The sequence below is a fragment of the Ichthyophthirius multifiliis genome (genome assembly GCF_000220395.1).
Source record: "Ichthyophthirius multifiliis unplaced genomic scaffold scaff_1120509251426, whole genome shotgun sequence".
NCBI classification, from domain to species: domain Eukaryota; phylum Ciliophora; class Oligohymenophorea; order Hymenostomatida; genus Ichthyophthirius; species Ichthyophthirius multifiliis.
Genome location: NW_004085885.1, coordinates 147530 through 159085, shown reverse-complemented (window position 1 = coordinate 159085; position 11556 = coordinate 147530). Strand labels below are relative to the sequence as shown.

Below are 11556 nucleotides of genomic sequence, written 5' to 3'. Positions count from 1 at the left end.
TATTTAAAAATTATATTATATGATTTCCTCAAATAATACATTAGATAATTAAACTGGAACAACAGCTTGTATTTCGCGAAGCTTAAAAGAAATAAAAAAAAGTTAAATAATAATAAATAATACTTACATAGTGTAAAGTTGTCTATATAAAGGATAATTTAACAATACATATAAGGGTATTTTTTTAAAAAAAAAAAAAATTAAATATTATCAAGGATATGATAAAACAAATAAACAATATGCTATGATAAGAATGGTAAAATAATTATATAAATAAAAAAAATAATCATAAATAATTAAAAACTAGAGTAATTAATATTAAGAACACTTTTAAAATGAATATAAAAATATGAAATTATTAAAAAACAGTAAATATTTAATAATTTTTTTGAAAAAAAAATGCAAATAAAAAAATAAAATATATACATTAAAATAAAAAAAGCATAATGTATACCATAAATACTTTATAGTGGAGAAGAAAAAATAAACGGACAAACTTATTTTGTAAAGTAAAAAAGATAAAAATAAATATATAGATATTAAATATATATATAAATATATATTATATAATATTAATATATATATTTAATATATATAAATATATATATATATATATATATATTTATATTATTAATATATTTACATATATTTTTTATATCAGAGTTACAAAATAATACGGTCCCAGTTTAAAAATGATTTTACAATTAATGTAATATAAACTGAAATTAGGTTCAATATGTTTATTAGCTGTTAATATGGTAATAATAAATAAATGATTTTTAAAGATATAATTTTAGTTAAATAGTTTAGAAGAAATACATAATTAAAATATTGTTCACAGAAATTTAAAACCTAGAAAAATAATAACTGATTCAGATTTAAAAAGTTAATAATTATATATAATAGATTTCAAGTACTCGTAAAAATATAAAAATAAAAATGGAAATATTTAAAAATACTCTGAAAATGATAAAGTTTTAAGCAGGGTTTTCTGTAATAAGTTTTCTAGTATAAACACTCATTTAGGAATTTGTAAAAATATTTATTTTATTTTTAATTAAAAATAATATAAGCTGCTTCAAGAAAAGATGACTTGGAATCATTAGGATATATATTTATTTATATTTTTAGAAATGGATAACTTTTTACTAAAAAAAATATAACTTCAAAAGATGAAAAGCTGAAATATTATGAAGAATTAAAACTTAACTTTATACCAGAAATTTTATCAAATTATAATATTCCTTAAGAATTCATTAATTATATGAATTATGTAAAATCTTTAAGTGTATTAGATATTCCTGATTATGATTATTGGAAAAAAATATTTAAGTAATTACCATAGAAGATGAATTTTCCTTTATCTGATTATAAATATGAATGGGTTTTTAAGATATATATTTTTTTTATTTTATATTTTTTTTTAGAATAATACAATCTTAAATTAATTAAATAGTATTATGAATATAAATTAAATTTAATAAGTAAAAACTTAAAAAGTTATAGAATAATAATAATAAATTTAAGTAAGTAATTAAAATATAATAGAAAATTAAGAATAAATCTATAATAATTAAGAAAATGATGAAAAGTAATAAAATATTCAAAACTTAAGCTAAAAAGACGAAAAAAAATAAGAAATATAAAAATTTTATTCAGAAGATAGTTATTATAATAATATAAAAGATAGTATTATTTAAGAACATGATGATAATTTAGATTATGTTGATAATTTAAAATATTAAGATATTTTTAATTATATAAATAATTTAAACTATGTAAATAATTTTGACATAATAAATAATAAAAATGATTTAAATTTATAATTTACAGATACTTCTGTTTGTGATGATGAATAAAATCATTAACTTTATAATCAAATAAAATAATTTAATTAAATTAAATATAATTTTAATATGAAAAATTGAATAGCAGTATTAAAATAAATAAATGTAATGAAATTAATTAATATTTTGTATTTAAAATTTAAAATTTAGAAGAATAAAAAATTTAAACATTTTATTTTAAAATAAAATAATTCAAATAATATTATAATTAATTTACAATTTAAAATTTTCAATAATTTATTATAATTGAAAAATACTTTAATCCTTTAATAAAAATTATAAATGTAGTAAAAAAATAAAAATAAAAATATTTGTTTACTTTTTTATAATTTGAATTTTACATATTTTATTAAATTTAAACAAAATAATCGTTTTATTATTATTTTAAGTTTTATATTTAACTTTCGTATTTTTAGTTTAATATTTATTATTAATTTTTAAATTTTTATATGAAATTTAAGCCTGAAAATAAAATAAATTTTAAAAAAAAGATAATATATATATATATAAATAAATATATATATATATATATATTTATTTATTTTATAACCTTATATTTTATCTTCTTCTAATTATTTAATAATTTATTACAATTTTTCTATTTTTTAATTATTATTTTTCTATTTACTTTCATTTTAAAATGAATTATTGATTTTATTTTTTTTTTTTTTTTTATAAAATGTAATAATAGAATCTTTATTATATTACTAATCTTAAAAAAAATCTAAATTTTAATATTCAAAATAAACTTATTAATTATTTTCAGTTTTAAATATATTTTTTTCTTTTTTTTTAGGTTTTTTTTTTTATTCTTATTATATTATTTTTATTTTTAATTATTCATTTAAATTTTTTTATTAATCAAGTTTTTAAATTAATTAAATCAATTAAATAATTAATTCTTTATTATCTTAATTTTTTGTTTAATAGTTTTATTAAAAAGAACATTCCTTTTCTTATTGCTATTATTCTTTTTCTTATAGAAGCTATTCTACTTAATCTTAGAGTTTTCTATTTTAAATTGTTAAAGATTCACATACTTTATTTAGCTGTTTTTTATCTTATACTATTTTTTCTATAAATTAAATATATTTATCATTAATTTCTTTAAGTTAACTTTTTTAATATATTTATTCTTCTTCTTATTATTTTTTCCTTTTATTTTTAATTAAATTACATTTTTTTATTTTACAAATGCAATTTCATTTATTCGATTCTATTTTTTAGTTAAGAATAATATGTTTCCAAGATTTTTATTTAGCTTTTTTTATTTATTATATCCATTTAATATTATTTGCTGTGTTCCAACTTTTTTTATTAAATTTATTTAAAGTATTTCTATATTTTGACTATATAATGAATATTTAGCAAATAATATTATTATAATTTATAATTAAAAATAATTTAAAATTTTTATTTATTATCTATTGACAACTAAGATAAGTTTGAACTTGATTAACTGTTATTTTCTTTATTTATATTTTTCGTTTATTATTAATCCTATTTTATTTATTCATATTTTTCTTAATGTTGTTACTATTGTTTATTTTTAAATATATTTCCTACTTATGTTTTATTTATTTTTTTGTTTAAAATTATAAGAAAAAATTTGATTAATTAATTTTAATACTATTTGGCGAATTTTATAATTAGATATCTTTTGCTGAATTAATATTGTTATGAAAATTCTTACTTTCATTTAGTACTGAAATCCTTTATTAAGTAACATTATGTTAATTATATTATGATTTCTTTTAAAAAATTCCATTTATTATAATTAAATTTTATAATTAACTTTTTTACCTGTCTTTTATGAATTAAATTATATTTATTTTCTTTTTAATTTTATATTATTTGTCTGAACATTTTTTTAAAAAATAAGATAATTTAAAGTTAGTGTAATATTTAAATGTATTAAAAAAAATATTAAAATTTATTAATCTTAAAAAATTAGATAAAAAAAAAAAATATATGAATCATATACAAAAATAAGTGATTTAAATTATAAAAAAAAAAAAAAAAAAAATACTTTTAACTACTATTATTATTATTTATAATAAATTATCAATTTTATTTGTTATTATTATTTAAAGATAGATTAATCATAAACTGCCATAAATTTTCATCATCATTCTATCCATCAATAGTAAATTTCTACTAAATTTTATTAGCATACCCATTAGGTTTAGTAAAAAGTTAATCTAAAGATATCTTGAACATGTCATCAATCATCCTAGGCATAAGTTATGATAGATAGAAATTTGATTCTTCTAAACATGGATTTGAATTAATTTCAATAAGCCATACTTTAAAATCCTCATCAATAAAGAAATCATACCCAAATAATTCAAAACAATGTTTTCTATCATCCGAATTAATTTTTTTTTTTACACTTTATAATGTCATTAAACAAATATCCTTTATTTTTGGCCAAATTTTTCCATAAAAATCAAAGGCTGGATACTAATTCATTTAACTTTGTAATTATTCCAATGAAAGAATATTTCCATCTTCAAACTATCCATAGTTTTAGGCATATTTTTAAACCGCATTATTAGTTAAATGGATAAATTAATTTTAAAAATCTCCAATTTTAAATAACTAACTAGCTGTTCTTATATATCCACATTTATAAATATAACAATCCATATTATAATTGACAAACACAAAAATCCTAATATCAAACTTTCTTCCAAAAATAAGTAAAGGTTTTTCTATATATTTCTAAATAACAAAAGTAGAAGACTTGAGTAACTAATAAGATTTAAAAGATTTATTATTATCTATTTAAACTTCGTTATTATTTTATTAAATATTATTATTTTAATTATCTTTTTAATTATTGTTATTATTGCTATAATTATTTTAATTATTATTACTACTGTTAATATTATTTTAATTATTTTTATTAATATGATTTTACAGAAGTAAATTTTTATCGAAAATCCCATCTGAGTATTCTTTAATAAATTTCTAAAACTAATCAAGATTATTAAAAAGCTCAATACCTCTTCCCCTATTATAAACAGTAGGTTTAAGTAACCAAATATAGTTATTTTCCTACAAGCAATCAATAAAAGAATTATGCATTTTAGGTTTTGAAAAAAAGTTACTTTTTAACTTTTTATAATCAGAGTTTACTGAATAATAAATTGATTTCAAATTATTTATTAGTTCCTTTATTAATTTCTAAGTATTACTTTTAGGTTTATTTGGATTTAATTTATAAAAATAACTTGCGAATTAAGTCAAATGAAGAACACAGGCATCATCGCTTAAATCAATTGTGAATGTTATTGGAGTTATATTGAATAAAAAAATCTTACTTGTTTCACAATAAAGTTTTAGGTTTTTTACCATATTATCTTTTTGGCTTATTTCTTTATGGTTTTCGAAATGATTTACGCATTATTTTATACGCAGATTATTGTTTAGAGTTAGTTTTTCGAATTTTATACCTGTTATGGTTTGACTCCAGCGAAAGTTATAATTCTCGATTTTGTTTTCAGGATTATAGGCACTCCAGTATTCACGTTTTTGCAAAACACGAACTATTAATTCAGAGTTATTACCACCTTTTATATAGTATTTATATTGCGGAATGCTATAGTGCGTTTGAACGGATTAATGAATTATTTACTATTTTTCTTCTGGGTCTTATAATTTTAATTTCTTTTTATGATTTGCTAAATACTGGCTTTATATTTAGTTATTTTTAATAGAAATTATATTAATTGATAAATTATTATTATGTTATATTTATAATTATTCTTATTCTTATTAAGAATTGTTTTTATTTTAGAATTTCGTGTGTTATTAAAGTTAATCTTATTGTGATATATTTTATTATTAAGGAATAGATTAATCTAAATATTAATTTTATACTTTTATTTATTATGGTTATAATTATTAACTATTTTACTTTAAAACTATGTTTTAAAGGTCTAATTATATATTTTATTAGTTTTAATTTTAATATTATATATATTAGCAAAATTAATTATTATTTAAGGTTTTTGTTTTTATATTTTTCTTTTTTTTCAACTTAATTTTATATTATTATTAATTTTGTAAAGGAATTTCCTTATTATTTTGTAAAAAAAAGATTATAATTCAGCTTAAAAGCGTTTTTATTAGTTAATTCTTTGAAATAAATTTAATTAATATTAATATGAACATTATTAAATTTTCTTTATTTAAAATTGATTCTTAACCTCATTGTTTTGATTTTGATTATTTTGATTAATTTTTTTATTTAAGATTAAGATTTAATAATAGATTTTTATGATTATTATGATATATTATTATTTCTTTTATAAGTATTATGTATTATTTTTTTATTTGTTTTTAATATATCTTCATTATTATTTAAATTATTTTATTAAACCCAAGGAACCAATGTTATATTGGAACATTATTCTGGTTATATAATATTTTTTTAAATTTAGGGTTAATATTCATTAGAAATTATAAGGCTTTCATTTTGTGGAGTATTTATTAAAATGTTCGAATCTGATTTATTTAAATAATTTTCATGTTATTTTTATATTGAGTCTTTATAGTAATTATCATTTATAAGGCAGTGATTATTTTTAATTTTATTCTCACTTTTTTATTGCTTGCTTATAAAATATTTTTTTTTTAAATTTATATCACTTTCTGATTTATTTAATTATAAGATTTGCTATTATTAGTTTTAAAATTTTTATAGAGATAAGCTTTTTTTCTATGATTTTAATTGTTTTATTACTTCAAATAAATTTATTTGTTATTCTTTTTCAAATTAAATAATATGTTATTTTACTTTTAAGGTTTTTTATTTATTATAATTATATTAATGTCTACAATTTTAACTTTATGTTATTAATTCTTAATTCTATTAAATTTAATTAGTCTCAAATGAACTTTACTTAACTTTTTTAATTATTATAATAATTTCATTTTTTTTAATTACTGTTTTATATTGATGGTAGAATATTTCGATTAGAAAATTATATCTAATATTTTTATTGTTAATTTTATATTATTGATTACATTTTATTATGATTTATATGTATTTATATAAATAATATGTATTTTAATTATTTTTCTTATTATTTTTTTCTTTTGAAAATTTATATTGTTTAAATAGCTTATTGATTTTTTCAAATTTATAAAACTAAATAAAAATTTTCTATAAATATTATATATTTATTTTATAAAATATAATTATTATATAATTAATTATACATATGTTTACATATAATGAAAACAATTCAGTATATGTTTTCTAATTATAATTAAAATAAATATTTTAATTTTTTTTTTTTTTATAAAAAATAAAAATATAAATAAAATGTAAAAATAATTAAAAAATAGGCATAAACACTATAAATAAAAAATAAATAAAAAAATTAATTAATAAATAAAAAAATAAATATATTAATAAAAATAAGCCTTTACCCAAAAAATAAAATAATATTCAATAAAAAATGCCTCCTAAAAAGAAAATTGACCCAGAACTTTAACAATAATAATTTGAATAATACTTATAAACTGACGAATACAAGAAATGGGAAGAGTTAAACTATCATTTCAAAAAATACGATCGAGTTACTGAAACAACCGTTGATATAAATGGTCCCTGGTAACCATTTTTTGATGAGCTTATGAGTTTTTTCACATTATTAAAAATTAAAACAGGAAAAATTAAAGAACTAAAACACGAATATATCCGTTCTTTTTTTTCGCTAGAGATGATAAAGAAGGAGAAAAAATTTACATCTATATAGATGGAATCAGAGCAGCTGCCCCTAAATAGTATGCAGATGATGCTTGGACATTAAGGCATAAATATTGTTCAATTACAAAAGCAATAGGTATATTTTATTATTTTTAATTTATAATAATAATTTTATTAATTAAATAATTAATAAACATAGAGGATTTGGAAGATTCGACAACTTTTAATGCATAAACGTATTTAATAGTAAAAAAAACTTACAAAAAACTATTCAAGAGTTTTTTAAATATTTCAATAAACACTGCAAATCTGGACATAAGGAAATTTATGAACCTATAATGTTTAAAGTATTAGAACCTCTTTCAAATCTTATATAAATAAATTCATAACTAGTTTTATTTAATTTAAAATATAAAAATGAATTAGATAAAGAAGTAATTATTTTTTTATTTTTTTTTTAAATAAATAAATATAAGATTCGCTCTTTCAAATTAAAAGCAATTGTAGAAAAATACTGTGCAGCCTTACAAGAAGTAGTCCGTATATTTTCGTAAGAAAACAAAACTCCTAAACCAATCCCAACTCCAAATCTGAAAAAATTATTTTATAAATTATCATATAAAGGTTGGAATGAAAATCCTTGTGAAAAACTATATATTAAAGTAAAAAAAAAATTCAAAAACAAAAAATTATTAAACAAAAATAGCCATTAAATGATAGTTTTCTACAAATCCAAAAAATATTATGGAAACTGTACGCAAACGGAATAAATTATTGGCGAATTCCATTAAATTCAAACGAAGAATTATTAGAAGAAACCATCAAATTATTAAATGCTGAATTAATAGCTGAAAGATTAATAGGTGTACCGATCCGCCGTGAACTCTTTAACTTTATGTATAAAGTAGTAGAAATAATAAAAAATGCAAATGAATATTTATCACATAATCTCTTAAATAAAGACGAACGTACAATATCGGGTTCAATACCAAAATTAATCGTTTTCAAGATAATATAGTACATGAGAAATTGGAAAGATAAAAAAAAAGAAAACGAAGAAAAAAATAATGAGAGTCAAAAAAGAATAGAAATAATAAATTAAAAAAAAGAAGAATCTGCAATTTAGAAAAGAATATTCAAAATTAATGACTTAAGTATTTAGATAGTACATTAAACGATAGTATGCTTACAATCATACATCTACTTAGCTTTCATATTTAAAATCATGCAAAATTCACTTATGGCGAAAACTAATATAAAATCTCCTACAAATAAATAACTTAATTTAATTTTGTGAAGAAATTGAAGATCCAGTGAATGATCCTGTTGAAATGTATGAAATGGAATAGTTTGGTAGATATTTTTTACTCGAAAATTTTGTTTCAGAAGAAAAAAAAGCATTATTTGAATCTTGTGTGGAGGATTTAAGAAATATTAATCCGGCAGTTTAACAGGACATTGAAGATACAATAATTTGCTATGGTTTTACCCCTGATAAAAATAGAAATGATCCTGCCATAAAAGAGGCTAAAGAAAAGCTTTATGAGTTAAATATTTATGACAATTCAGACTATAATGTTAAATTTGTAAGACCTCCTGAATTATGGAATTATCCAGAAGCAGTATAAAAACATAAATTTAGATCTATTGCTAAACCTAAAGATTGTTATTTAGATGGAAGAATTGAAGCTTTAGATGAAAAACTTAACTAATTAAAAGAACATTTAATATCTTTTAAGCCTTAAAATTGGAGAGAATTTGTATTAAGAATAGTTGATGTTTTTAAAGATTAATATAATAAAGAAGTTTCAGCAGATTGATAAATATATTTAAATATTTATATTATATTAAAAAATATTAATATTTAAAAAAAAAAATTAATATATATAATATAAATAAATATAATGTAATTTTATTAATATTTAATAAATATAATAAATTATATTTAAATAATAAAAATGAATTAATTTATATAAATATAAATATAAATAATTTTTTTTTTTTTTTATAAATTTAAATATTTTTATTTTTATACATATTATTTTTTATAAATTAATATTATTTATATTTTATTTTCTATTTTTTATATTATTTATTTTATATTAATATTTATATTTATTTAAATATATATTTTATTGATTTTGTATAATAATATATTTTTTAAATTATCCATTTTATTATTTTTATTTATTTTAAAAATATATATATAAATTTTTTTTATATTATTTTAAATATATTTAATTAAATATTTAATTTATATAAATAAATTTTTATAACATAAAATTTTTTAGAATTTTTTTATATTTATTTTTAATTATTATATAATTTAGTAATAATTTTTTTTTTTTTAATAGTTTTATCATTTTTTTAAATTTTATAATAATTATATTTTTATGTACATTTCAAAATTTATTATTTGTTTTAATTAATTTTTTTTTATACATATTAATATTATATTATACTATTTTTTTTTATTTAAATGATATATTTAATTTTTTTTTTTATATTTTTAAATTAATTTTTTTATTTTAACTTAATATATTTTTATTTTATATATAAATAAAAATATTAAATAATTATTAAATAATAAATATTATTTATTTTATTAGTATAAATAATATTTTAATTTATATAAAATAATATAAATATCAAATGTTTTATTATCAATTATATTTAAACATTTGATTTTTTTTATTAATACACAATATTTAATAACCATTTTTTTAAAAAATATATATATATATATTTTATTATTACATATTTATTTTTCATATATTCTATTTATATTATCTATATAATTTGTCAATTTAATTAACAAATATGCATTTTAACAAATTATCCAATTAAATTAATGTTAATGTTTCTGCTTTAAAATCCTTTTAAAATCTTTTATTTCACTTTGCTTATAAAATCAATGATAATGTACCTAAACAACTATAATTTATTTAGAAACGCAAAAGCATATTCCAAAATTTTTTTCTTTTTCTTCTTCTTTCAAACGATTAAGAAATTCAGAAACTGTAATACCTTACATTATCAAATAATTCTTCTATAAAATCATTTTTTTAAAAAATTCTATATAACATAATTATTTCTTTCTTGAATATTTTTCACAAAAGCTTTTTATATAATTAAAATGATAATCTATAAAGATCTTTTAATTTAAGACCTTCTAATAATTGAGTTAGATCCTTTAAAAATTATCAAAAGAATTTTTAAAATTAGTATAATTAATTTCTTAAAAAAAGGAAAAACAAAATTCTAGTATTCTTGCTTTATAAAATTTATAGTTTACTATTAAAAATATTTCTATAACATCAATTACATTGAACATATGTGCACTATGAGCTGTTATAAGCCTTAATATTAAAAAAATAAATAAAAAATTAGCCAATAAAAAAAAAACAGTAAAAATTATAAATAATTTTTGCTTAGCTAATAAAATATTTTATATATAAATATGTAAAATTTAATCAAAAAAAAATTGAAATTTTTAGGTTATTAAAGGCTCATGTATAAAGACTATAAGAAATAATAGTTATAGTATTACGATTTAAAAAAGAGAGAGAGAAAAATATTTAAATATTATAATAATGTTTATTATTAAATAATATTTAATAATTATGATTATTAAGTATATACTAAATTCGCATTTATAATTTTATGGTTAAAGTTAAAACCAAAATTTTAAATTTTTATTATAAATAAATGCAAATAAAAGAAGAAAACTAAAAATACAAAAAATTATACAAAATCTATTTGTTGAGATAATTTAAATATTCTTTTTTAATTAAATAGCATTTCGTCGGATTCATTTTTTCTTATTCTAATTATTATTAATCTAATTTATCTGACCTCTTATAATAAATATGTTTTTTATATATCAATATTTCATTTTTTTGTTGAATTTTTTTAAGAAAGAAAAACACTTACTTATATGTAATAAGTGTTTAATATTTATTATTAAAAAATTAATAAATTTATTTA

General features: G+C 15.8%; 4 protein-coding genes across 4 annotated transcripts, besides 23 other annotated features; 3 read left to right on the top strand and 1 right to left on the bottom strand. All coding sequences in view use genetic code 6, as the record gives it.

Moving 5' to 3' along the window:
* Positions 1–258: 258 nt before the first annotated feature.
* Positions 259–296: a microsatellite.
* Positions 297–528: 232 nt separating this feature from the next.
* Positions 529–649: a microsatellite.
* Positions 548–639: a microsatellite.
* A 43-nt stretch (positions 650–692) lies between the features above and the next one.
* IMG5_201560 (hypothetical protein) lies at positions 693–1585 on the top strand (the record flags this gene model as incomplete). Its single annotated transcript, XM_004023966.1, has 3 exons — positions 693–758; positions 798–1032; positions 1074–1585. 3 exons carry the CDS (start codon positions 693–695, stop codon positions 1583–1585), a joined length of 813 nt encoding a protein of 270 aa, XP_004024015.1.
* Positions 1586–1728: 143 nt separating this feature from the next.
* Positions 1729–1789: a microsatellite.
* Positions 1790–2341: 552 nt separating this feature from the next.
* Positions 2342–2381: a microsatellite.
* Positions 2382–3911: 1530 nt separating this feature from the next.
* IMG5_201550 (tubulin-tyrosine ligase family protein, putative) lies at positions 3912–5207 on the bottom strand (the record flags this gene model as incomplete). Its single annotated transcript, XM_004023965.1, has 2 exons — positions 3912–4630; positions 4730–5207. 2 exons carry the CDS (start codon positions 5205–5207, stop codon positions 3912–3914), a joined length of 1197 nt encoding a protein of 398 aa, XP_004024014.1.
* Positions 4645–4757: a microsatellite.
* Positions 4665–4721: a microsatellite.
* Positions 4681–4758: a microsatellite.
* A 1646-nt stretch (positions 5208–6853) lies between the features above and the next one.
* Positions 6854–6888: a microsatellite.
* Positions 6889–7031: 143 nt separating this feature from the next.
* Positions 7032–7066: a microsatellite.
* A 150-nt stretch (positions 7067–7216) lies between these two features.
* Positions 7217–7276: a microsatellite.
* Positions 7227–7276: a microsatellite.
* On the top strand, positions 7265–8866 carry IMG5_201540 (hypothetical protein). The gene is made up of 3 exons (XM_004023964.1): positions 7265–7705; positions 7771–8231; positions 8276–8866. Exons 1-2 carry the CDS (start codon positions 7319–7321, stop codon positions 8161–8163), a joined length of 780 nt encoding a protein of 259 aa, XP_004024013.1. The 5' UTR covers positions 7265–7318; the 3' UTR covers positions 8164–8231; positions 8276–8866.
* A 43-nt stretch (positions 8867–8909) lies between these two features.
* Positions 8910–9389, top strand: IMG5_201530 (hypothetical protein; the record flags this gene model as incomplete). Its single annotated transcript, XM_004023963.1, has 1 exon — positions 8910–9389. One exon carries the CDS (start codon positions 8910–8912, stop codon positions 9387–9389), a length of 480 nt encoding a protein of 159 aa, XP_004024012.1.
* A 19-nt stretch (positions 9390–9408) lies between these two features.
* Positions 9409–9441: a microsatellite.
* Positions 9442–9444: 3 nt separating this feature from the next.
* Positions 9445–9563: a microsatellite.
* Positions 9488–9553: a microsatellite.
* Positions 9564–9570: 7 nt separating the features above from the next.
* Positions 9571–9657: a microsatellite.
* Positions 9605–9691: a microsatellite.
* Positions 9625–9691: a microsatellite.
* Positions 9628–9690: a microsatellite.
* A 360-nt stretch (positions 9692–10051) lies between the features above and the next one.
* Positions 10052–10096: a microsatellite.
* Positions 10067–10121: a microsatellite.
* A 34-nt stretch (positions 10122–10155) lies between these two features.
* Positions 10156–10212: a microsatellite.
* A 1327-nt stretch (positions 10213–11539) lies between these two features.
* Positions 11540–11556: part of a microsatellite that runs on past the window's edge.